We start from the raw sequence: 26,406 nt of genomic DNA on the forward strand, positions 1-26,406 counted from the left end.
ATCCTACACGCTTCATATTTTATTTTGCTCATTTTATTTATTGTTTTCCCAACACCTCCCCCTACCACTGCACTAAAAATGCAACAACCCTCATGAGTATAGGGACGGACTTTTGCCTGTATTCTCCCTGTGTGCCCAGAGCCTAGGACGGCGTCTGGCATATAACGGGATATTCAAATACTTAAGGAGCGATGCAAAGATTCAATATTGGATGAATGATGCATGCAGAAACAAATTCTCAGTTATTCGGATGAGGACTTGTAGGGAGCAGAACAGCCTGGGATCAAGGAAGCCGGCGAGCACCGGAGCATGGGCTCCTCAGGTCTCTCTCTCCGGATGGATGCCCACCGCAGCGGTCCAGTGTTCCTTTCCCGACCACTCGCGAGTTGCTTGGCAACTGGTCGCCCGGCCCTCCGCTTCCATTAGAGGGCGCGCGGGCGGGGAGACGTGAACGCGCACGCGTGCGCGGCGCGGGCCGGCAAGCGGGGCACGTCACTTCCTGTTTCTTTAAGGGAACGTGGCTTTTCCCTGCAGCGCCTGTCTTCCTGTCTGCGTCTCTGCTGCGGCGGCCGGAGCTGGAGTCGGACCCCGAGCGCAGCGTCGCCATGGACTCGGCCCTCAGCGACCCGCACAACGGCAGCGCCGAGGCGGGCGGCGCAGCCAACGGCACGGCGCGGCCGCCTTCCACGCCCGAGGGCATCGCGCTGGCCTACGGCAGCCTCCTGCTCATGGCGCTGCTGCCCATCTTCTTCGGCGCCCTTCGCTCCGTGCGCTGCGCCCGCGGCAAGGTAGGTCGGGTCGGAGGCAAAGCCGCGCTCGCTTTCCACCTCCTCTCCGGGACGTGACTGACGCGGATCCTTCCCCCACCCGCCCTACACGGGACAGACACTACCTCTCCCCGGACACTGACCTTTCCCAGCTTGGATCACCACCGCTTCCCCACCACATCCGGGAGCTGGCCTTAGGTGTCCCGGGATCTGACACCTTCCCAGATAGGGGACTGGCTTCTACCCGCAGTCGGACCCTGACACATCCCTCCCTCTCCGTGCATCATGCTGCAAACACTGTCAGCCTCACATGCGACTCGGGCATGTATTGTTCTGAGCCTACTGGACCCAGGCAGATCGGCCGCACCCTCTGCTCTGGCTGCCCATCCCATATGGGACACCTCATCTTGGGCTCTGGGTCAACCCCAATCTGTACCTGATGGGGCGCTGGTCCTGACAACTGAGTGGTACAATCCCTTGTCATTCCTCCGTTAGGAACTCTGCCTCACCCACCCTAGGGCAAGTTCTAGGATCCAGGTCCATCCCTAAGCTGTGACACCTGCCTAACTGGAATCTGTGAACCGCAGTGCGCTTTCCTAGAACGCCCAGATCAGGCCCCTGCACTGCCTCAAAAAAAATTAACCCAAGGATATAGCCGCAGCTGAGGCCCCAATTTTTTGCATCACCTCTCAAACCACTTCCACGCAGCTAGCCCCTCAGAGCCTGACTCCATAGCACTTCTCTTTTTTACCAGGCATAGACCCTTCTTTTGCTGGTTTGCTCTCCCTGACTGGTAGACACCTCCTACCTTGGACCTGTCCTGGGCTGAACCCAGACCCTACGTCAAAGTAGCTTTTCTTCCTGTGCTCCCTAAAACAGTCTCTCCACCAACTTTGGCTTACCTGCTGAGGAACTAAGCCGCTATGGGCCTCTCTTAGACTAGGCCAGATCCACTTCTGACCTTCCTCAGTATATGTCCCATTGGATACCTAAGAGGACCCTGGCACCTTCCACCCCCTGACTTCCTCCCCTCACCCTTCTTCCCTGTATTAAGCTCTCTCCAGCCCATTACACCGGTGGCTTCTCACTTCCTGGCACCCTCTCCCCTCCTGATCTGTAACTCCTCCCTGGCCCAAACCTGAAATTGAACCTAAGCGGAAGCTGTCTTACCCAAAGAGGGCAGGTCCACAAAGCAGCTGCCACTTCGGAAACCGCTCAAGCCTGGGTTCTCAAAACATTACCCAACTTGAGGGCTGGCACCTTCCTTCCCCACGATCAGAGAACCTGCTGTTAGCTCCTTCTGTGGACAAACACAAAGGGGAGTCGTCAGGCAGGGCATAGGTGGCCCCATTTGCCTGCCTTTCCATTCTGCCTCTTCTAAGCAGAGTTCAGATGGCTTTCAGCCTCCCTGCCATGCCTTTTGGGCAGACACTTGTGTGGGGCGGGAGGCGGGGGGTGCTGAAATAGACCAGGACAAAGGAAAGTGAAGGTGGCATGGCGTGAGCTGATCTGAGGGGCTCCCAAAACTGAGTAATTCTCCTTGGTGTCTCCTCCACAAGGATCACTAATCTCTTAAGAAAACACGTTACTGACAACAGAATTTCCTGAACCTCCACTGTTGTTGGGGGGGCATGCTGCAAAAATGAATCGGTCAGAGCTCTGTCACCAAGGGCTTTAGGTGCCTGAATGGAGAAGGAATAGCTAGTTATGTGATTGCAGTACAGTCGTGCTGCAGAGTTTAGGGAGAAAGTTGGAGCACACCTGAGGCAGGGCAGAGAGACTTTGTGCTGGAGCTGGGCTTGAGCCTTGATGCAGAGGTAGAATTTCAGCTAGAAGACATTCTAGGCAGAGGAAACCAGGTAAGGAGCTGTATGAAGCAGTTTAGGAGGTGGTGGAAGGTCTGGTGTGGCAGGCACAGAGGGTGTGCATAGAAGGGAGCTTTCGATCCACCGTAGCCTCTAAATACCTCCGCCACCATCTCCTGCAGGGTAGGGGAGTTAGAAAGCCGCATGAAATCGCTGGCAGCCAGACCCACCACCGATAACTAGGATATTCTGAGAGGTACAGAGCCTTCACCGTCTTTGCTTCTCCCAGGAACTGAATGGGACAGACGGAGCCAGTTTTATTTTCCCTGTGGTACAGAGAAAGAAACTGAGAGTCAGAGAAATGACTTCTCATGATCCCTCTGCCAATTAGGGACAGAACTAGGTGTTGCTAGATCTAGTCCAGGTGCCTCCAAAGACCCACACAAGTGGCATTTGGGCCTAGGGGAGGAAAAAAAAAAAAAAAAAGCCAAACAGCTCCCTTTTTCTACCCTGACTCATGTTTCCCTGGTCATGTGGCAAGGAGAGAGAAAAGTTAGTGTGGGGGCCCAGGAGTTTTGATTTCCCACCAGTGTTAGACCTTAAAGCCAGCTGAGAGAGGGCATGTGAGGACAGAGTTCTCCCGGGAGCCAAGTTGTCCATAACAGGCAGAGCAAATTGTGAAATCATGGGGAGAAGAAGGTGGAGCATCCAGGAGTGTGTTGGGAAGAAGTAGCCATGGGAGGAGCAGCCTGAGAGGGGTGCCCATCCCTGTCAGAGACCTGTGTTCCCAGAAGGGAGCAGATCCCAGCCCAGGCAATAGCTGGGGATCAGATTGCTTCAGAGGCTCTTGGCCTGTAACTCAGAGGAGCCCCTCAGCCAACTGGACTGGGCTCCTGCTGTGTGCCAGGCCCCGGGCTGGGTACCAGGGGTGCTGGGACAACGAAGGCCAGGACCTGCCCTCCTGGAGCTTAGTCCCCATAGAGAAACAGATGTGTGAGCAGCCGCCTAAACCGAATCCTGACATGCCTTCCAGAGGAGAGCACAGCTGCCTTTACACGGATGGGCGCAAGTTCAGCAGGCAGAACAGGAGAGAGGGAGGCGTGGCACCACGGAGTGTGTTCAGGGAGGCAGTGAGCACTGTGATGTGAGCTGGGGCAGGGGCTGGGAGATCGTGACAAGAAGATGCTCAGGCAGCCTGCAGCCTTCCTGGGCGACAGCATCCTGAAGGCAACAGAGCAGTTCATCTTCATAGTTAACAAAGCGACCACACACTGGCGCTTGTAAAGCCGTGCAGAAGTATAAAGGAAAAACCTCCTCAGTGCCACTCCTCGAAGGAACCCAGTTAGCTGTTTGGTGTGTAATCTTCCAGAACTTGTCCTGTGTGTATACAAATGTATTATGCATGTGCCTATGTGTATACACGTACATAGGTTTATTTTTACAACAGTGGGATTTTACAGTACTTACTGCTCTGCAATTTGATTTTTTTTTCCTGCTTTAGCCCTATGTCTTGGTCATTTTTCTATGTCAGTACATGCAGATCTGCCTCATTTTATGGTGGGGAGGGTGAGTAATGCATGCTTGTGGCATAGATTTCCAAAGGCGCAGAGGGGCACATGGTGAAAACCCCCCACCCACCCCCGCTAGCCATTTTCCCTCCCCAGAGGCAGCCCCCTTTACCTGTTTCTTGGCTGTCCATCCAACAAATTCTGTGCCTTTACAAATAAATAAATAAGCATATGCTTTCCCCCGTCTTTGTTGTATAACTTCTATGTTGTTATAAGTACTCTCTTTTTTGCACCTTGCTCTTTTCACCAAATATATGCTGGAGATCAAATACGTCAGTACATACGGAGTGGTCATGTTCTTTAACAGCTACATAGTAGCCTACCTGTGTCCCACAGTTTGTTTAGAGCACTGGTTTTCAAAATGTGGTTTCCTAGACCAGCAGCGGCAGCATCACCTGGGAACTTATTAGAAATGTAGATTCTGAATTAGAACCAAAGGTGGGCCTGGCAGCCTGTTTTCACAAGCCCTCCTGGCAATTCTGATGTGTGCTCAAGTGCAATTTAGAGTCCTCCACTGGTCGTTCAGACGGGTGTCAGTCTTTTACTATTACAAACGGTGCTGAAATTAATCTAATACATTTGTTACTTGACACTTGTCTGTGTTTGTGGGATGATTTTTTTTTTTTTTTAATCGATCTGCTGGGTCACAGGCTATGTGCATGTTTGACTTAGATGGATTTTACCACATTTGAACCATAGAGGTTGTATAAGTTTTACACCCCCACCGGCAGTGACCTCAATTCCTGGGTGATGGCTGTGTGATAGTCCAGTCTCCAGGGCTTTCTGAGCCAGGTACGTATATGATACAGTCAAGCCTAGGCTTCAGAAAGTGCTCCTGGCAGGGTCAGTGATGGGCGGGAGAGAGGAGAGGAAGGAGGCTGGTGAGGTGGTCATGGTAAAGACTCAAGTGGGGCACAGGATTGGAGTGGGTAGTGCTAGAAACGCCTATGAAGCAGAGTTGTGGTGACGTGAATGAGTGAGTGTAGTGGAAAGGAGAAGAGACCCTGGGGTCTCCAGCTGGGGTGTCAGAGGAACACAATGGTCCACAAATCCCAGATCATTTCTAGGGCATGGCCTGGAAGCAGTACTCCCAGAGCTCAGGCCGAGCCAATGACTTGAGGTTGGGCATCTGTCTTCCCTCACTACTTTTGCTTCTGCCCTGCTAACTGAACGTCCAGAATGTCACTGGAAGCTAAATTTATTTCTCCTATTTGTGTCAGCTTCCCCCCCCCGACACACACACACACATATTCTCTAATTACGTTTTGCGTTTCGGGAGCTATTGTGTTTGCACAAGAGCGTCTGGCTTAAAAATCCACATTGAACTGATGGAGAATCCTCATAACCTTTTGTATTTTTGTAATGGTGAAGGTCAACTGTTTTATTGCCACAGGCCCCCTGAGCATCCTGTCACCGCTTTCCAGCAGGAATTTCCAGGTAGGGAAGGTAGAGGTCATCTAGGAAGTAGGAGCTAAGAGTTGGCACACTAGAACCAGACTGCCTCAGTTTGAATCCTAGCTCTACCACTCACCAGCCGTGTGACCTTAAGCAAGTTGCTTCACCTCCTTGAGCCCCTGTTTCCTCATCTGTAAAGTGGAGCTCTTAAAAACACCTGCCTCATAGAGTTTTTGCGAAGATGAAATCACGTAAAGCACCTAGAACAGTGCTTGGCAGCTAGAAAGCTGTCTGTAAATGTTATGCTTATTACTGTTGTTGTCACATTTCCAGTCTCCCATTCAGACCCAGCATTGCAGCATGGGTATTTACACAGTCACCCACCAAGGAGACCAGGTTCCTCTGTATAGTGGAGCATGTGTCCCACCTTGGCTTGTTATCAAGTAATTTTAAGCCTCTCCCCACCCAGGTCACTGGGCCGAATTAAAAGGAATATGTGGAAATGAGCCATAACACCGGTTTGTAGGTGAGGCCAGAGTCCCATGTGTTCTGCACCTGCAGCTCCCTCTGCCTTGTTCCCTACCTTGTACACAGAGCGGATTCTTCAATTCAGCATTTATCTCGCTCCTGCCCCATACCAGACCCTGCGCTTGACCTTCAGGGCCTTGCCCTGCTTTCATGTGATTCCCTTCTACACCACCACCACCACCACCACCACCACCATCATCTTACAGAGAGTCTAGACAGCTTGTGTGATAGCTCAAGGCACAACACTAAGTATTTCCAGTGCAAAAGTCATAGAATCCTGAAGCTCACACAGGATGAGCAAATCGAGGCTTTGAGAGAGAAAATGACATTCCTGGGTCTCACAGCTGAGAAGAGGCAGAACTGGAAGTCGGGCTGGGCTTTTTGACGTCAGAACCTTCTCTCAACCATGTGGCACTCGTGCTGGGTATCACACCGGTATACATCTTACTTTGTCACGTGTCACATTGTATTGTGATACTCTGTTTACACAGCAGGGTCTTGGCCCGCCTGCCTGTGAACTCTCTGAGATCAGCAGCTGTCTAATTTATGTTTGTGCCTAAGCTCCTGCTACAGGGGACATGCTCTGGATTTGTGGAGGAATTTTCCCAAGCCCCCCCTAGCACACTGCTGCCCAAAGCAGAAACCTAGGGCCAGGGGAGAAGGAGGGAGAGAGCCCTGCCTCTCTCTGTCAGTACCACTCATCTGCCCCACTCCCCACCTCCCAGCAGAGCTGCCCCCGGGGGCTCCGGAGACAAGGGTCTCCCTCCCAGCCCAGTGCCTAGCCCACCTCAGTCATGCGTGTTGGGGTTTGGTGAAGTGCCTCCCACTCACCTCTCCCTGACCATCATGGCTCCTCATGCAGTCATGGTACTTTACAGTTTGCTATTTCACATCCCATCTCATTTCGTTGAAGTCTTTTGGCCCTTTTAGAGGTAAATAAACCTAGAGATTGTGCTCCTGTTTGACAGATGGGTAAGCTGAGGCTCAGAGAACAAGGACTTGCCACAGTCACCCAGCAAGCTATTAATAGAGCACTGCATACCTTGGCCATGCTTTACATGCGTCATTTGCAGGTGTGTGACTTATCTGTAGGAAAAATTCCCAGCAGTGGAATTGCTTGGTCAAAGGTATGTGCATTTGTTGTTTTTTTTTTTTTTTAAGTTTATTTATTTATTTAGAGAGAGAGAGAGAGAGAGAGAGAATCCCAAGCAGGCTCAGCACTGCCAGTGTAGAGTCCGATGCGGGACTCGAACTCACGAACTGTGAGATCATGACCTAAGCCACAGTCGGACCACCAAGCAACTGAGCTACCCAGGCATCCGCATTTATGGTGTTGACAAATATTGCCAACATGCTTTCTGCAGGAAGACCGATTTACCCTCCTGAAGGCACTGTGGGTCAGGCCCTGTTTCCCCACAGCCTTACCAGCTCCACCTGTTAGTCAGCATGGGGACCTTTGCCATTCTGATAGATGAAAAATGGAATCTCTGTGTACTTCATTTCAAGTTTCTCTTATTAAAAAAGTGAGGGTGAGGGGCGCCTGGGTGGCGCAGTCGGTTAAGCGTCCGACTTCAGCCAGGTCACGATCTCACGGTCCGTGAGTTCGAGCCCCGCGTCAGGCTCTGGGCTGATGGCTCGGAGCCTGGAGCCTGTTTCCGATTCTGTGTCTCCCTCTCTCTCTGCCCCTCCCCCGTTCATGCTCTGTCTCTCTCTGTCCCAAAAATAAATAAAAAAAAAAAAAAAAAAGTGAGGGTGAACATGTATACCTGCGATTAAAAGCTTTAGGTGGTTCCTGCTCTGTGAACCTTCTCTGTCCTTGGACATGTGCAAATTACAGTTTGATGCAACTGCTAAGTCGTCCTCCTCAAAAGGCTGGACCAGTGTATACTGAAACCTACAGTGTATGTGCATCCCCGTTCCCCCACCCCCCCATCTCCATCTCATAACCATTTAACGGGCTTGCTGCTCTCTGCCCCCCTCACCTTCCCCTCCTGCAACTTTCCTTCCATCCTTGAGCAGAAGGCCTGCCTAAGCCAAAATCTTCCCTCTCTGGGCAACTTCCCCTTGAGCATGTTTTGTCCTGTTGGTTTTTAAGAGGCAGCTGTGAGCCAAAAAATTAATGAGCCTCTACAGCTGAACATGATCCCTTGTCCCAGGCGTGCTGGTACCTTACTCATAGGACAGATGTGGTGATGGTGGACTCTCGGGCATTGTGATGAGAGAACTTCGCTTCGACATGGGCAGAAGTCTCATCTGGCATTGCTAGGACTTCAGGTAGCTAGGTTATAAATAGAATTACACATATAATAGGAATTGCCTTGGGGGGAGTAGGCTTAGCGTGGTGGGAAATCTGGGAAAGGTTGGTGGCAGGGACATTGGTCAGGTCCTTGAGGACTGAGGATCCTGCCTAGCAGAGAGGGCATGGAGAGCATGATGATCTTGAAAGCTGTTGACTCTGTGTCTTTTTACTATAAATTTAAACCAGAATTCTACTACCATTGATGGATTTTCATTAGAACGTTTTCTGGCAGGAATTCTATGAAGCTGATACAATCCCTGTGCTGCACTGTTGCCCTACTTTCATTTTTTTCCATTTTTAAAGTACTGACATTATTTTGACTACATTCAGGTTTTTTTTCACGTAAATATTTATCCTCTGTCATCTCTTCACCCAAATCGCACTGTCGCCAACTATGGCATCTGCCATTGTAGATTTAATTGTGGCTTTTACTCTTACCAGATTCACTTTTCCCAGTCAGATTCCTTAAGTTTAAGTATTGTCCAGATTTGCTTCTTACAGTTGGTGTCTTCCCACATACGGTGTCCGCGGCTGTTGTTGATTTGTTTCTACTCGTACCTATTGGATAAAAAATTCATCCCTCCAGAAGGAAATTGGGAATAGTTCTCACGAGGTCTAGGACTACTCTCGTGTTACCAGTTTCCAGGGTTTTTTCTCTCGGTTATCATATACTGGAACTGCTCTCGTTGTCACCCTTCTCCCCAGATGGGCCACATGTGCCCCGTGTCCTCCCTGGACTGTCCCTGTCGGGGTCCAGATCTCCCCAATGGCAAAACGGCAGGGTAGACCATCTTGCTCCAGACCGTCTTTGTCACACGGACAAGTCTTGGGTCCAGAAGACGTGGAGGGGAAGGAGGTGAATGAGCTGTGGCCTTTGGAGGCCCGAACCACAACCCCTGCTCACAGCCACCTTTCTTGTCTGCTCCAGAACGCCTCGGACATGCCTGAGACTATCACCAGCCGGGACGCCGCCCGGTTCCCCATCATCGCCAGCTGCACGCTTTTGGGGCTCTATCTCTTTTTCAAAGTAAGTCCTTTGCCACCTGTGTGTCATTTGGTTTCAATAACTTTGTTTTGTTTTGTTTTTCCCATCACAGGGGACATGCATGTTCATTTGTAGAAAATACAGAGCAGGGGGAAAACCATTAATCATTCACCCCTAGACCGACTCCGTAGAGATAACCACTGACAGTGTTTGGAACTCATTCCCATGGTCTTTATTTCTCTTCTCCACGTAGCTCTTGTGTTTTGTTTTCACGACGCTGTTTTGGTTGCACTGTCGTGTTCATGCTGGGACGGGGTGTGTAGCTTGTGTCTCCGCCACGCCTCTGCCCTACTAATTGCCTTCTTCTTTTTTTTTCTTTCTTTCTTTTTTTTTTTTTTTAATTTACCGAGGTTTATTTTCCCAATAAAAGTTACACAGGCTCAGTGTTGAAAACCTGGAAAACACAGAAAAGTAAAAAGGGGAAAACAGCAGTCATCCAAAACCCCACCACCAGAGACAATCACAGATTCCCTTTGGAGGTGTGTCCTTGTTCTGTCTTCCCGGTGCGTGGTTGTCCGTCGCTGTGGCCGCGCGGCCGGCGTACTCACTTGCGTAGCTGCTGCTTTCCCTCCCCACTAATTACGTCATGGGCATTCACTCACGTGACCTCAAACTCTTCTTACGCTTCCGTGTTTTTTTTAACGCAGCACGTAGTATCTCCCGACTGTGAAAGCAGTGGTATCTGCGGAAAACTTAAAGGGAGGGGAAGATATCAAGAGAGGGAAGAATACGCAGAGGTGACGATCGCTGTTAACATTTGGGCAGGTCTCCTTCCAGGCTTTTAACACCCACGCTTTTAACGTAATTAATCATCCTCTTGTAACCGAAGCGGTGTGTCTTTTGGTTTTGCGGTAGTGCTGCGTCACACGTGCTTTTGTCCTGGTCACTGAAAGTTCCTCAAGAAGGACTTTTAATTTACATTTAAGACATGTTTTCATTTTTAAATGTTTTTTTATTCTTGAGAGCGAGAGAACAGTGCGGGAGGGGCAGAGAAAGAGGGAGACACAGAACCCAAAGCAGGCTCCAGGCTCTGAGCTGTCAGCCCAGAGCCCGACGCGGGGCTCGAACTCACAGACTGCGAGATCATGACCTGAGCTGAAGTCAGGCGCTTAACCGACTGAGCCACCCAGGCGCCCCTAATTTACATTTTAAAAATACACGTAGATGGTTAAAACACTGTTTTCAGTCTAAGGGAAGGTGTCAGTGAGCCATAAGCTTCTCCCTAGCGTAGCGTCTTGTGAGTCATACGCGTAGATCTACGTTTATGTGAAAATTTAAAAGCATAGATCTGTGTCAGATAAAGGGTTCTTACCACGGAGATATTTTTGTATCGGCAAAAGTCACATCTACCTCATTCTTTTTAGCAGCTGCTTGTGGTTGTATTTTACGGAGGTGGCCCTGAGGGATATCTAATGCTGGGCTATCACCGCAGGGCCGTGTGAACATCACGCACAGTATTTTGGCCCGGCCCGTATTCTCAAGTGTATCTGCAGCGGGAGAAGCAGGTCACATACCACCTCCACTTGTCATTTGAATAGATAGTGCCAGATCCCTCCGAAAAGACTGCACTCATTTACATTGCCTCTAACAGTTAGGAGTATGCTGACTCCCCTGTACTTTCACGTGCATGGAGCAGTATCCGAATTCTTTCCCAGTCTGTGAGTGAGTCAGAAACATAATTTTTAACACCGGTTTGCTGTTCCATCGCTCCCTCGTTGTTGGATCAGAACTGCACTTCTTAACGGTTTCAGGATACCCCCACAAGCAGATTCCCCACAGCTCACCTCCAACATCCCCCTCACTTTAAACAGAAGAGGCCATCCCAGTTTTTACTCTTAAAAATAAGAGTGCATCAAATAACGTTAGGTATTGACTGATGGTTTTTTTTTCCTGGACCTCGGGTGAAGAGTTGAATTTATTCTCTGCTTTGGTTCACAGCCCACGATCATGCGTCTGTGCCAGGCTCCCCTTCACCCCTAGTGCCTGCCTCCATTTCCCACCTCATCTCCCTCTCCACGAGCAGCACCCGCTCTGATGCGTTTGCTTTATGTCCTCAGATGTGTGTCTCCTTATAAAATGTACGGTGTTAGTATATCTGTGTGTGCCGAGAGTCTAACTTCCCTAAATAGAACTGTGTGGTACATCTCCCTGTATGCTTTCTCTCCCCGCTATACTTCTTTTTTTTTTTTTTTTTTTTTTTTTAATGTTCTTATTTTATTTTATTTTTGAGACAATGCAAGAGACAGAGTGCAGTCAGCGGAGGGGCAGACAGAGGGAGACACAGAACCCGAAGCAGGCTCCAGGCTCTGAGCTGTCAGTCCAGAGCCTGACACGGGGCTCGAACTCACAAACCGTGAGATCATGGCCTGAGCCGAAGTCGGACGCCTAACCGACTGAACCACTCAGGCGCCCCAGCCCCTATAGTTTTGAGAGCGCTCTGTGGCTGTCTCTACATCCAGCCCATTGCCCCCAACTTGGCTTTTGGCAGATAATTCTCAAGTCTCTGCCGTGCTGAGTGCCAGGGATATATACCCAAGCCCTTGCCTCAAGACCTTCTAACGTTTTTACTACTTAGGATTCTTTCCTTCAGCCAGGTTCCCTCTGAGAGAAATTTCTGGCAAGTGAAGGCATGGGCATTTTTCTTTAAAGCACTGGATGCTCAGCCTCTCCCCCTCTCCAGGTAGGTAAGCCCCAGCCTGCCTTGTGGCAGAGGACACAGCATACCTCTTGCCCAGGTCTCTAGAGGGCCCATACTGAGATTTCTGAGAGGCAGCTGGACAACACAGCCAGCGGATTCTCACCAAACTCTGGGCTGGCAGCTTGTGGAGTGGTTTGCCAAACGGTGGTAGCCCTCAGCCCCTTTCCTCCTCTCCTGCCGGGTGGGACAGAGAGAATTTGTAATGTTTTTCAATATCCTAAAATTTATCTTCTCCTCACCTCATTCAAAACTGATTATTCGAGGCAGCTTATAAAAATTATACCCAACAGTGTAAGGAAAAAAAGTAAAGGAAGAAATTGGGGTGAAGGAGAAAATTAAAACAGGAGAAAACAAAGCCTTGGGTAAGGACCACACCCTGACCCCAGGCTCTAAACTTGAAAGACTTGTATTCTTGTCAGAGTGACTCTGAAACCCGTGTGGCTCTGAGTTTCTAACAGCTAAAGCACAAAGAAAGCCAGACCTGGTGCACCATTCACAGGCCGCACAGTCAAGCCCACTGGGTAGCTCAGAGTTGCAGCCAGAGAGGTTTCGCCAAGGGCCCACGTGAAAGGAACGCTGCCAAGAGGTTATGCCGCATCTTCTAAAACACGGCCCACATGCCATGGAATATGTCCATGGGGCCTTTTCTTTTCCTAGTCACATTATAGGCCACTGCTTTGCTTATCTATTCATTCTGCAAACATTTATTGAGTGCCTGCTATGTACAAGGCCCAGAGTGAGAAAAACAGCTGACCCATCCCTGCCCTCGAGGAGCTTCTTATTAATTGGTGGAGGTGGACACCAGTCAAATCACATCGATAAATGTGAAGTGACGGTCCCGGGAAGCATCGCAGGGGCAAGGTCTGTGGCACCAGGGAAGCACGGAAGAGCCAGCCTAGCTAGCGGGAACCTGCTCCTGCCCCCAACCCACCCCTGCACCCCCCATCTCAGACAGCAGCACCTCCGCTTCTGCCGGTCCAGAACAGATCTGGAATCTGACTGCTGCTCATCCCTTCCCTCCGTCCCCCAGCTGAGGGCACCATCCTCCATCCGCCAGACTATGCAGTGCCCTCCTCACCAGGCTGTCTGCTTCCACCTTTGCCCTGTGGAGTCCGTCTTCCACACAGCAGCATGGGATCCTCTCACGCCGTCAGATCAAGCCATAGCCCTGCCCTCAGCCTCCAATACCAGCCTGCCTCACCCAGAAGAATCCACTTTTTCTCGTGGCCCTGCAGGGTTTCTCTCCCTCTTACCTTCCCAGCTTCATCTCCTGATACACCATCCCATTACTCCTTCGGCTCCAAGCTCACAGGCCCTCACTGTTCCCCACACACATAAGCAACGTACCCACCTCAGGACCTTTGCGCTCACCCTCACCTCTGCCCCAAATGCTTCCCCTGCCTGCCCCCCGGCCCTCCAGTATCCTCACAGCAGCTCTCTTGCTTCGTTAAGGTTCTACTCCTGAACAACAGAAATATCTTCCCATTGGGAGGCTTTCCCTGGCCACTTGTCTACAGGAGCAGCTCTCCCCTCTTCTCTCTGTCTCCTTGCCCGGCCCTGCTTTTCTGAGCAGCATTACCCCCTGATAAAATATAGTGCATATTTGTTTCTTTTGGGATTCTTTGGCTCATGAACTCCACGAGGGCAGGGACTTGTAGGCCTCATTCCTTGCTGTATCCCCAGGGGCTCTCATGATGCCGTGTGCATAGTAGGCAATCAGTAAATGTGAGCTGAATTGATGAGGGGTGGTTGTACCCAGGAGAGCTGCTCCGAGCTGAGAGCTAAAGAGGGAAGAGTGGCCTAGGCGAGGAGAGAAGAGCGTGTGCACAGGCTGGCTAACTGTGCCGGGGCTGTGACGCCAACAAGGCCCCGCAGAAGGGCCACTGTGGCCACAGCAAGTAGAAGGAGAACAGTGTGGTTTGAGCCGCAGCTGAGAAGGTCCGCAGTGACCGTCGGGGGTGGTGAGGGCCGGAGGGAGCGTATGAGTCTCGAGCTTATGAAAGCGAGGCTTGAAGTAGGGGAGCAGCGAGGGGAGACAGGCGTTTAGACAGATTCCGTAACAGCCTCCTTGCGAGTGCCTGGTGCCCCATACCACGGCTACAAACCCTCCTAAAAACAAACTCAGCAGAGGGTGCGGAGAACATGGAGTGAGATGGCAGAGGCTTCCCAGACTCCTGAATTCACAACAGTGACAGCTGGCTTCGGAACACGGTGAAAGAGAGCTTGACAGTAAGGCCGAGAAGCCGAAGTCAGGGCCTGCTGTCATAACTTCCAGCCATCACCATGGGAGGAGTCATCCAGAAGCACATAACGTAGAGGATGAAGCAAGGCACGAGTGACTTGTAACTAGTGTGCTTGGGGCGTTGGTGGCCGCCGTAGGGGGCTCCCTAGATATTTGGGCAAGGAGAAGGAAACTTGGAAGAGGTCATTCTGAGGTTCAGATGACTGCCTTGGGACTCTGCACTCCAGACTGTCCTCCCCCGTGATTCCCACCCGAGGACGCTGAGCACAAATCTATTGCCTGTCCCCCGATAGCGGGGCCACCAAGCCCGAAAGTACAGACTCCTTTGCGAGTGCATCTGGGGACCTGAGGTTCCTCCCTTCTTCTCTATAGCCACAGGAGCTAGAAGGCCCCTAGCACTCCCTGAGATTCTTCCTGACACCGTTCCCTAACTCCAGCGGGTGAGACCAGCCTGGAGAAGAGAAGCGGGGACTCTGGTTTCCTCCTAGCCACTGGCAACCCTGACTTCCTGTTTCTTTTTTTATTTCTGCCTCAGATATTTTCCCAGGAGTACATCAACCTCTTGCTGTCCATGTATTTCTTCGTGCTGGGGATCCTGGCCCTGTCCCACACCATCAGGTCAGAAGGCATCTCTGCAACATTTGAAGCAGCTTTCTCAGGAACCAGTACAGGGTCTTGGATGAGAACATGACCTTTGGCGTCATTCAGAGCCAGGTTTGAATCCTGGCTGTAAAACCCAAGGGCACCTTTCCCCTGTGTTACACCGTGGATGACCTAGAACAAGAACCTTAACCTCTGGGGGCACCGTTTCCTTACAAGGAGTCATAAGAGTATCCAGTGGGTGTTTCCCACCAGCACGGTTGTTGGGAAAGTTAATTTGTGAGCAGTAACGTGATGTCAGTCGTCACGGTGCTGAGGTGGGGAATACCAGTGCCACCTGCCAGGTGTTGTAGGCTGTTGTGCACCAAGCACTGAGCCCGGCTTCTCCCACGTGATCTTATTTCATAATGAGAGAGAGGCAGTATAGTGAGAAGAGTGCAGGCTCTGGAATTTGATTACCTGAATTTGAATCCAGACTCTGCTACTTAATAGCCCTGTGGCTTTGGGCCAGGTATTTAATCTCTCTGGCCTCAATTTCCTCACCTGAACGTGGAGGAAAATAACGGAACCTTCCTCGTGGGTCGTGTGGAAAGCTTTTCGCGTAGCATCTGGCACCTGATGTGTCCGGTGACTTAACTGTCGTTGCCATTATTACCTGTGCTCATCTGCCAGGTCACTTTATGAGGTTAGCTGTTGCTTTTAATCCCATGTTATCTTCAGAAACTGAAGCTCAAAGAGATTAAGGAATTGGCTAGGATCACACATTGGATAAGCAGCAGAGCCAAGATTCAAATCCAGGTCTGGGTGACCCCAGAAGCCCATCTTCTCACTGCCAGCCTGCTAAGACTGCCACGTGCTTATGTCCGTTCTGTGGGGATGAAGGACCTAGGCCAGAGGCCCTCAGGGGGTGCTGCTGTTAACGTTGTGGACAGGCCAGTTCTCCGTTTGTTGTAAACATTTGGCATCCCTAGCCCTGCTTACCGAATGGGAGTTGTGTCCCCCGCCCATCCCCTAGCTTGAGACTACAAAAGCATCCCCAGCTGTTTTCACCTGATCCCTTGGGGTGGTACAGCCTCAGGTTGAGAACCACTGACCATGAGGTGGCCAGCAGACCAGGAAGTTCCCAGAAGGAAGGAACTCAATTTGTAGTCAACTTTGAAGGGTAGGAAACCTGGAAGAGGTGTGAAGGAGAGGGGGAAGCCAGGAGCTGGAAGGTCTGTATGCAGTGAAGGCACAGTCAGGATCTTTCCACAGTAGTCAGAGAGAAAGCTAGAGAGGAAGCGCAGGGCCTGCTCACCAAAGGCATTGGAAGCCATTTGAGTTTGGCTTTGCTCCTCTGGGCACACTGGCAGGACAGTGTGGTTGGTAATCAGGAGCGTGGGTTCAAGAGACAGTTGGTCCTGGGACCAAGGCCGGCTCTGCCGGCTGCATGATTTGTGTAAGTTTCTCAAGCCATCTGAGCATCAGTTTCTTCACCTATAAGACAGAGGCACTACATCACCTCCTCATTGGGGCGTGGGAAGGAGCAAGCGAGCCACATCTATCACCTGCCTGGAGCTCGGTGCTGGGCACACTGTGAGTTGTGCTTCTGGCCCAGGGTCGCATACTTGAACTCTGGTCTTTTGACTGAGTTCATTGTTGTCTTCAACTATACCTACCCTTTACCCACAAAATCTTGTTCTGGCCATCTTATGAGAACTTTAGTCCAGCCCCGTCCTTAAAATTAAGGCTCAGAGAACCTACCTAGGTAACTTGGACCTAGCAGCAAGATAGAGGCAGACCCGGTCTCAAAGGGCAGACCTTTCTATCTGATGGATCTGGGGTGGGGTGGGGGCAGTCACTTCCAGGCACTGGGGCCCCTCCTTCCCCATGATGATTAGGATTGCCCTCCCCCCCTTTCACCCATCCCACCCCTGCATCTGAGAGGCTTGAGATTCCCAGGCCTCTTGGTGGCCCAACCCCCACCTCAGAGTGAGAGAACCCAGTATATTTTGTCTGTCTGTCTTTTAACTAATTCGTGATTTTGACTGTTAGAAATTACTGACGGGAATAGAACCAACAGCAAATGGAAGTGCGTGTAGTAAAAACTACATCAGTGACCGAAACTTCACGGAGGAGTCATTTTCTTGATAAAGTTGAGGGCACAGTATTTGACACATGGGAAAATCCGACGTCCTAAGGCTAACAGATGACCAGGGACAGGCAAGGTGTTCACCGCACAGGGTCAGGGCTGTCCTCTGAAAAATTGCATATGGACCAAAAACAGTGGCATGAAAGAAATTGCTTTGGAAAATTTACAGGGAAAAGAACTGATCAGATGCAAATAATTTTAGCAAAAAGGGTGGAGGGCATAATTTAATCACGTTATTTAGAAAGCTGAGCCAAAAATTAAATTTATTTTTCTTCTTCAGTCAAATTGAGTTTCCTCAAATACTTTATCGAAGAAAGTCTACAGTGTTTAGCATTTCCATGAGCTGTTTATATCCAGACTTGGAGTCAGACCTCTGTCGGGATCCAAACCAGAGGGTCTGAAGGTGGGATTCGGGGAGGGTGTGGCTCCAAGGGGTTGTGTGACCACTGGGATTCACAGCTGGTGGGAGCAGACGGGGTTTTGAGCCCAGGTCTGTCCGACTTTGCAGCCCATGTTCTTTCCAATTTGGTGAGAGTAAAGGGGAAGCAGAGCTTGGAGGGGGTGACTGGCTGTCCCCTTGTAGCAGTCCTGCGGTCCCCAGAGGACTGGGGTGGGGAACAGACCTGCTGAAGGGCTGGAAGAGCCCGCCCCGAGCCAGGTCAGCCCCGGGAGGAGATTCTCATGGATCCTTCCACCCCCGCTGCCATCGCCTGGCCGGCCACCTGCCTTCACCTCGTACAGCCACCGAAACTCGAGCCCCTGCCAGCACCCTTCCTGCCAAGGGAACCTCAGCTTATTTTTATCATATCTGCGCTCACACCCCCTCCAGCTGACCTTTAGAGGGAAAAGGGCCCACAAGGCAAAAATCTGCCACCCCGGGAGGAAAAGGCCAGTTTCACTGCCCCTTGCTTTCCACTCCCAGGGGAGAAGGGCACCAGGATGTGGTTTCCCAGCAGGAAGCGGTGACCTTTATTTAGGTTTGATGTGAACCATCAAGGGCCAGAAAGAAGCTGTCTGCTACAAAGTCTGCATTCAGAGGCATTCAGCAAGCGTTTGCTTACCACCTGCCTCCCAGGCACCAGGCCTGTGGTGGGTGGGGGTGAAGGTGATGAGACAGGACCCCTACTCTCAGGTTCAGCCTCACCAGCCAGGTTGCTTGACTCCCGTGCCATGTCCTCCAGCAGCCCTTCTTTTCTAGGGATAACCAAGTCGTCAGTCTAGAGACTTCCTACTTTAAGTCGAAGCTGCAGTCGAGCTTACAGGGTGTCGAGCATTCATTTAATACCCTTAATAACTAAGAGAAAGATATTATCGTAGTGTTCCAAATGATCCAGATGAAGAGACCGTTGTACAGAACAGTTAAGTAGCTTTCCCAAGGTCACGCAATTGATCAGTGGCCGGGTCAGGATTTGAAGCCAGGAAGTCTGGTTCCCAGAGTCTGTGTTCTCAGCCACTGCACCCTGCTGGTTCCCAAGTTCAGCATCAAGCTCCTCAGGAAGAGACCGAGCTGCGGTGAAGGGCTTAGCTTCTCAGCCTTTTCTTGGCCTCTGCTTCAAGCTCTGGCCCAGCGTCTCCCAAAAATGATTCGGCAAACAGAGCTGAAAGTAGTTTCCAGCCTTACCTGTCCCAGCCTCTGCCCCCCACCTCTTCAGAGCCCTCCTGTGGAAGCCTGCTCCCGGTTCCATCCTTGTGCCCACTACACTTCCGTTCACAAAGCCTTCTCGTTCATGGCACAGCCCTGCAGACAGGCGTTGGCTGTGTGATGAGTGGGGAAACTGAGGCCCTAAAATAGTTCTTAACTCCACATCTTCTTTCTCTAACCTCCAGGGTCTTAGAAAGGGAGCTCTCTTTCCCTGCCTTTACTGCTGTGCCCTGGGTACCTCTTGGCCTGCCTCCATTTACCTACCAGTCGGGAGCACCATCCTGGATTTGCCCACCTCATCTGCCATTGTCAGTCTGATCCGGTGTTGCCAAATGCTTTTGAGCTCATGCTCCGGACAAGTGCCAACGCTGATGGACACTCACAGTTCTTACCTCCCTGCTGTGGGTCCAGAGCTGGACTAAAGCCTCTTCCCTGCCTTCTCTCTAGCTTTACAGCAACCCTTTCAGACACTGGTATTATTACCCTGACATACAGCTGAGGAGATGAGCCACTGAAGTGAGTCGCCCAAGGCCACACAGCCTGGTACATGACAGAATAGTCTTCCGGGCTGGGCTACCCCCAGGGCCAGGCTGGGCCAAGAGGTCCTTATCTGCTCATCTTTTTCTGAAGGTGATCCAGAAAAGAATTTCCGTTGCCTGCCTGGCCAAGGCATAGAGTACACTGGATAATCAGAGACAGTTTTTCCAGAGATGAAGCTAAGCCCATCCTGAGCAACAGAGGCCTCATGGAAGAAGTGAATGTGAGGTGCTTCCCCCCACCCCCCACCCCCCACCTTGGGGCTGTGATTCATCCAGCTAATTGAGTCCAGCTGAGTTTATAAAAATCCAGGCCTGACAAGTCATGGAGTAAGAGGTAGGCAGTAACCATCAGGTCATCTGACTTGATAGGTCTGGAAGGGAGTCCAAGAATAGGCATTCTTGACAAAGGACTCTCACAGAGACAGTAAGCGGACCAGGCTTTGGCCTCTCTTGCTGTCCTAAAAGTGCATTTTACATGGAAGTCTGCCCCTGCTTCGTGCCTCTTGGACGATAACCAAGAGGCAGTGTGGAAGCACTAGGAGTCCAGAGGCCTAGGTTCGCGGCTCAGCTCAGAGACCCTCAGCTGTTGACCCCGGGCGGTCACTAACTCTCTGAGGGTCTCTGTTTCCATCTGTAAAATAGGGACAATGACTCTTCCCCACCGGGGCAGCCGTGAGGGTGCCAGAGGGCAAGAGCTGTAAATGGGTGCCTCTGGGGTGGTGTTGGGGCTGTGACTGCCCGTGGGGGCCCAGTTTGCCAACCTGCTTTGTCTTTCCTTCCAGCCCCTTCATGAATAAGTTTTTTCCAGCCAACTTCCCGAATCGACAGTACCAGCTGCTCTTCACACAGGGCTCTGGGGAGAACAAGGAAGGTCAGTGCTGCCCGCTTTCCCTTGCCTTGGGGATCTCCCACCTCCGTTCCCCTTTGTCTCCAAATTCGGGGCTCTCCAACAGAGCGAGTGATGGAAAAGGTGGGCTCTCGAATTACACCGCCTGGGCTCCCGTCCCCACTCTGCTGCTACCTACGCATAGGACTCTGGGTGAACGCCTTTACCTCTCCGAGCCTTGGGTGTTTTGTTGGGTGTTTTTTTTTTTCATCTGTAAAATGAAAATGATTATCTAGTACCTCCCTCATAGGCATGTTGTTGGGACTGCGAGTACGTGATGAGGGGAGCACTCAGCACCCTGCCTGGCTCACAGGAGCACTCAGTCAAGCTGGCTGTCATGGCTCCTTGTGTCATACCTACCTTTAGTGTGATTACTCTCCCACCAAGACTTGGAAAAGGGGTTCTTTGGCTTGAAAAAAAATTGAGAACTATGAGGGGCGCCTGGGTGGCTCAGTCGGTTGAGCAACCGACTTCAGCTCAGGTCGTGATCTCCCACTTCGTGAGTTCGAGCCCCGCCTCGGGCTCTGTGCTGACGGCTCAGAGCCTGGAGCCCGCTTGGGATTCTGCTGTCTCCCTCTCTCTCTGTCCCTCCCATGCTTATGCTCTGTCTCTTAATAATAAATAAACATTTTTTAAAGATTAAAAAAAAAATAAGGCTAAGCTTACACCACAGAGTCTTTGGGGTCCCAGGTTTCATGTCTTGTACTCTGCCACACTTGGGTGGCCCTTAGGCCCAGGATGAGGTACCGTCCCTCCACAGGGAGGGAGAGGCAGCTGTATCATGGGCCTGTTTTAGCTACAGGGCAAGCCAGAAGATGTGGCCGTGAGCTAACTGACCTCATGTCCAGTTAAAAATCGCCAGGGTGCTATTACCGCAGAGGAGAGAACAGAAATTGGGGCCAACCAGCAGTCCACTCCACTCCAGAATCTGAAAGAAATGGCTGCACTCCGTGATCGTGGGCAAGCCCCACCACCTCCCTGGGCTTCCTCACTAGGAAACTTGAAAGTGACAGAGATTGGCTGTAAAGGGACGTCTACCATAGGGCTCCCCACGGGAGCAGACTCAGGGACTCCCTCCTGCTTTCTCTCCAGGCCTCCCACTCTTACCTCCTCCTCCTTCCTCCTTTGCTGGTGAGGTAGGGCTGCCAGCAACCTTCTTGGTTTCCTTTGGTGGCAAAGTAGAGAGATTCCTGAATGAACTCGGACCTAGCTAAAGACCGGGGCTCAGTGGCAGCTAGTATTCATGGAGCACCCACTGTGTGCCAGGCACTGTGCTGAGTGCTTTCTAAGGACCATCTCACTTGGTCCCCATGGCGGCTCTATCGGGGAGGTGCTGCAACCCCCTTGTTACAGAGGAGGAAACTGAAGCTCAGAGAGGGAACTGCCTCCCCCAAGGTCACCCAGCTACAAATGCTGTGTCTGTGCTTCTGGCACCTCAGACCACCTCCCACTGACCCTGTGCCAGGCCTGAGTTCTCTCTGGGCCTCCAGTCCCTCCGCTAGGAAATCGGGGAGGGGGGGGTGCTGGGGAGGCTCTGACGGTGCCCACAGCCATGCCCTCCTCCGTCCAGGGGCTGACAGGTGGGAGGGGCAGCCCCGCCCCGGGGAGTGGACTTACCCGGCCTCTCTGCCCAGAGATCATCAATTATGAGTTTGACGCCAAGGACCTGGTGTGCCTGGGCCTGAGCAGCATTGTGGGCGTCTGGTACCTGCTGAGGAAGGTAAGGAGCCAGGGCCCGGGGGAGGGGACGTAGGGGCAGAGGGGGCAGAGACCTGATCTCACTCCCCCCTTTCCCCAGCACTGGATTGCCAACAACCTCTTCGGCCTGGCCTTCTCCCTTAACGGGGTGGAGCTCCTACACCTGAACAATGTCAGCACCGGCTGCATCCTGCTGGGCGGACTCTTCATCTACGATGTCTTCTGGGTGAGTCGGGCAGGGACACAGAGGGCCCCCGCTGCCTCCTCCCTGTCTCTCTGGCCCCGGCGGCAGTCATCTGGTGGAAGGCAAGACCCCGGAGCGGGTCCTCTCTGGATCCGCTTGCCCTCATCTGTGAAACGATGAGAGAACAGACACCCCCCTCGGCTACGAGCCCACGGTGTGCCCGGTGCCTTCCAGCCACTCTCGCCTCTTCCCGCTGGTGGCCCTGGCAGGGCACTTCCTTTCCCATGTCTTCCCAGCAAGCGAACTGAGACTCAGTTCAGGCAGGGGCGGTTAATGATGATGAATGGGCCCAGTGAGGGCACTGATCCAAGGACAGAGGCTGCTGTTGGCAGCACGCCCTGGCACACACCAGCCCTGGGCCGAGGGACCTGCCACACACACTCCCGACAGGCATTGCCGAGGCATCAAGGTCAGCCTGACTTAGGCCCCCTTTCCCTGGCCTCATGCAGCCTCTCTCCACCTTAAGTGAGTGGTACTGAAGGACTTTATCTCTTGGGAGGGGCAGAGCCCTGGGCAAGCAGGAGGCCTGGCTGTGGCCATCAGAGGCCCTCTTCCAGCTCCTTCGAATCATCTGTTTGTTGCCCAGAACCAGGAGCCCCATGAGGTGTCCATGTGACCAGTATCGGTGGCCACCTAATCTCAGCTTCACATCTGCTCTGGAGCGCCTCCTCACTCCCTGCCCCTCCCTGCGGATCTCAGGCAGCATCGCATCCAGAACCCCTAGGACAGCCATTCTTTCCCACCTGGCCCTCACCTCCCTCCAGACTCCTGTCTTCTCCTCCTAGGTATTTGGCACCAACGTGATGGTGACAGTGGCCAAGTCCTTTGAGGCACCAATAAAACGTAAGTGACCACATCCTTGTGGGGATCCCCTCTGCTTCTGCCTCATGGCCCTTCCCCTCGTGGTCCTGTTTTGGTCAGTACCTCTCCTTTGGCTCTTCCCCACGCACCTCCTCCTCCTCCAGGCTTCCCTGTGTCTCAGGCTGGTTTCTTTCCCCTCTTAGACTCATCTGGCTGTGTTCGTGCGCAGCCACCCTCTGCCCAGGTCCTGGCGTCCGGCCGCTCGGGCCCAGTGGAGTGTGACACGGGATGAGCTGGAGGGGAGCCAGCATAGAGGGGGCATCTGACAGAGCCTGTGGTGGGGCGTGCGAGGACTCTCCAGGAAAGGAGATTCCACGCTGAGACCTGAAGCCTCACTGGATGCCTGGCTATGGGCACCATCTGTCCCAGACCTCTCCCACTGCTCAGGTTTTGTTCTTTGGTGTAGCTACCCATTGTATAAATATGAGAAAGTCTAGCTGTAGGCACCTAGGCGTCAGTGAGCAGTGCGGAAATTTTTTTTTAATTTTTTTTTTAATATTTATTTATTTTTGAGACAGAGAGAGACAGAGCATGTGCAGGGGAGGGGCAGAGAGAGAGGGAGACACAGAATCCGAAGCAGGCTCCAGGCTCTGAGCTGTCAGCACAGAGCCTGACACGGGGCCCGAACTCATCAACCGTGAGATCGTGACCTGAGCCAAAGTCAGACGCTCGACCGACTGAGCCACCCAGGCGCCCCAAGCAGTGCGGAAATTTTATCTCACGCTATAGCAGGCCCATAGCAGAGCGTCTCAGGAGTGAGTTAATGACCCTCACAGGGTGGAGGCCCCAAGAGCTGGCTTGCTCCAGTGTCCACACCACCGTCTTCAACACGTTCCCCTGTCCCTTCAGCTCATCACTCCATGGTCCCAAGCTGGCTGCCGCAGTTCCTAGCACTAACTGCCCATGTCCAGGGGCAGAGAGGGAACTCTGTGTCTCTCTCATCAGAGAGAGATTTTTCCCCCACAGGCCCAGATCCAAACTGGTCATCAGCAAGGAGGTGGGAAAAGTATGATTAGCTTTACGTTTAAGGCTCAAACCACTCAGTCACCTCCTGGGATCACGAGACCCAAAGAAGAAGATGGGATGAGTCAGGCCGATCGCAAGGAAGAGGGTAGCGTCCTGTTGGGAAGGCATCGTCATTGAGAAGTGAGCGCCACGGGCACTTGGCAGCCAGGGTGAAGCCAGCCTCGGAGAAGCAAGAAATAACTGTCCTTCTCACAGTCATACCCACCACTGCTGCAGACTGGCCTCCATGAGCTAGACAGGCTCCTGGCCAATGCTGCTCCCAGATGCTATGGTCCCGGCTCAGAGACCCCGAGGAAAGGAGTTTCTGCCAGCTTGGGCTTGAATAAACTGATGGGGCCCAACCCAGCCCATGAGCCAGGCCCTCCCACTGGGAAGATGGGGTATCACAATGGACAGGCCTGGGTCACTGCCCTCCTCAGGGAGCAGAGTATTTGAATTGGCCGTCCCCCAGAACCAAGGATGTGAAGCAAGGCAGTTCTCCAGCAGGAGAACAGATGCTGGGCCAGCCGGAACAGCAGCTATTCCCCACGTGCTGTGATAGATGAAGCCAGCCAGGGTGCCAGGAAAGCTTTCGTGAAGGATGAACACATGTTTGCCGAGCAGGCGGGGGCAGTATGCAAAGGGCAGAGGCACAGAAATGCGTGGAGGGCCCCGGGAGCAGAGAATCGGGGAGGGATTCTCATGGCTGAGTTTAGGGGAACAGCAGAAAAGAGGCCGGGTTTGGGAAGTCAAGAGTATCGTGCCAAGAAGCCTGGGTTGCCCAGTGGGCGGTGAGTGAATTACTGGAAGACTCTGAAGGGGGAAGTGACACTATCATACTTGGGTTCCAGCGTGGGGAGAAGCCCCATTGCCCTCCACTGCTAGGCGTAGAGCTCAGGAAGGATAGCACAGTGGTTAAGTCAGGCTGCCTGGTCTGGAATCCCAGATCTGACACTTGCTGGCTGTGTGGCTTTAGGCAAGAGACTTCACCTCTCTGGGGCCTGGTTTCCACATCCACCACTTCGAAGTGGATGGTAGCAGGATTGGGAAGATTGAATGAGGAGATCTGTAAATCACTGTGACCGTGCATTCAATGTGGAAAGAAGTGGGAGGGGAAGGGCATCTGGGTGTTCGCTAGGGAGGCACAAGCCTCCCCCAGTTTACCTCTGCTTACATATCATTGGCCAGAGCTAGGCCCCACAGCAGGGTCTGTGCTAACAGCTCAGAGCCCGGGGCCTGCTCCAGATTCTGTGACTCCCTCTCTCTGCCCCTCCCCTGCTCGCTCGCTCTCTCTCTCTCAAAAATAAATAAAAACATACCAAAATTAAATTAAAAAAAAGAAGGCATGGGGTGACGGTTAACAATGTGTGCAAATCATCTGATCCTCACACAGCCCTATGGGGTCAGTTCTGTTATACCTGTTTCACAGATGAGAAAGTTAAGGCACAGAGCAGTCAAGTGACCTGTGCAAAGTCACGAGCAGAGCCAGGATTCAGACCCACTCAGTCTGACCCTGAAGCCCACACCTAATTGCTCTCCTGCATAGCTTGCAAGATGCTGTGGGTGAAGTCCGGTGACAGCCACCTCTTGCCATAACTGGACACAGAAGGAGGCATTTATCTCAGTGTGTGTTTATATAAATAAGCAAGTGGGTCAGCGTGGTTTTCAAGTGGGGGGCTTTAAGTACAGAGAGTGTAGGAATGTGGCCTTTTCCATTCAGCATATCCAGAAGGAGCCTATAGCCAGGGCGCTCCCTGCTGCGGACCAGGCCCCACCACCTGTCTCTACCTCTGCTGTAGTGAGACGGAAAGCCTTTGAGATGTCAGCACCACATGGGCTCTTTGGTCTCTTTTGTACATGTGGCTTTAGGGTCAATCCCACTTAACCAAAGGGTTCCATAACTATCAGAGGTCACCGAAAGGGTATGGTGTGTCTTAGCTTAGATTCTTCCTCTTCTAACCAGCCGTGATTCCAGGTGGAGGCTTTGCCGTTCAACCTGTCAGCATCCTCTTACTTCCCCTGCCCCCTTGACCACAGGTGTGCAAGTTTTGTGTCACAGAGGTGGGGAGGCTGGGAGGTGGTCTGAGCTGGGCTTTCGCCAATTCCTTACATCCCCGCCTCCCCCCCCCCACAGTGGTGTTTCCCCAGGACCTGCTGGAGAAGGGCCTCGAGGCAGACAACTTTGCCATGCTGGGACTTGGAGATATCGTCATTCCAGGTGACGGGGATGGGATGGGGGCCGCAGTGCGAGTGGTGGAGGGACTGAAAGGTGGGGCAGGAGCACTGTGACACAGTCTCGCCCGCCGGGAACCTGGAAGGGTGAGGCCGGGCGATTCCAGACACCCACCCCGTGGCTCAGCCCAAGGTCTCAGCACACATTGTAGAGCGCCAGTCACATGCCTGGCCCTGGGCTGGGTACTGGAGGGACGGCAGTGAGTGAGACTGTCCCCACA

At 52.3% G+C, this 26,406-nt stretch overlaps 1 protein-coding gene across 5 annotated transcripts in view; it reads left to right on the forward strand.

The window, feature by feature from the left end:
* The first annotated feature begins 492 nt into the window (after nt 1-492).
* The window catches only part of HM13 (histocompatibility minor 13), a 39,381-nt gene continuing 13,467 nt past the window's right edge, over nt 493-26,406 (forward strand). For 2 of the 5 annotated variants that reach the window (XR_009604707.3, XM_060614561.3), the window contains exons 1-8: nt 494-788; nt 9,291-9,389; nt 14,883-14,965; nt 20,042-20,130; nt 21,780-21,865; nt 21,944-22,069; nt 22,873-22,930; nt 26,088-26,171. Coding sequence is in view for 3 of the 5 variants with exons in the window: in XM_060614561.3 (XP_060470544.1) it covers nt 606-788; nt 9,291-9,389; nt 14,883-14,965; nt 20,042-20,130; nt 21,780-21,865; nt 21,944-22,069; nt 22,873-22,930; nt 26,088-26,171 (808 nt within the window). In the remaining 2 variants the exon portion in view is untranslated. Of the gene's footprint in view, nt 789-9,290; nt 9,390-14,882; nt 14,966-20,041; nt 20,131-21,725; nt 21,866-21,943; nt 22,070-22,872; nt 22,931-26,087; nt 26,172-26,406 lie in introns of all 5 variants that reach the window. The other 3 variants (XR_009604706.3, XM_060614549.3, XM_060614555.3) reach the window with 3 other exon arrangements.

This window comes from Panthera onca, chromosome A3 (genome assembly GCF_046562875.1).
Source record: "Panthera onca isolate mPanOnc1 chromosome A3, mPanOnc1 haplotype 2, whole genome shotgun sequence".
Taxonomy (NCBI): Eukaryota; Metazoa; Chordata; class Mammalia; order Carnivora; family Felidae; genus Panthera; species Panthera onca.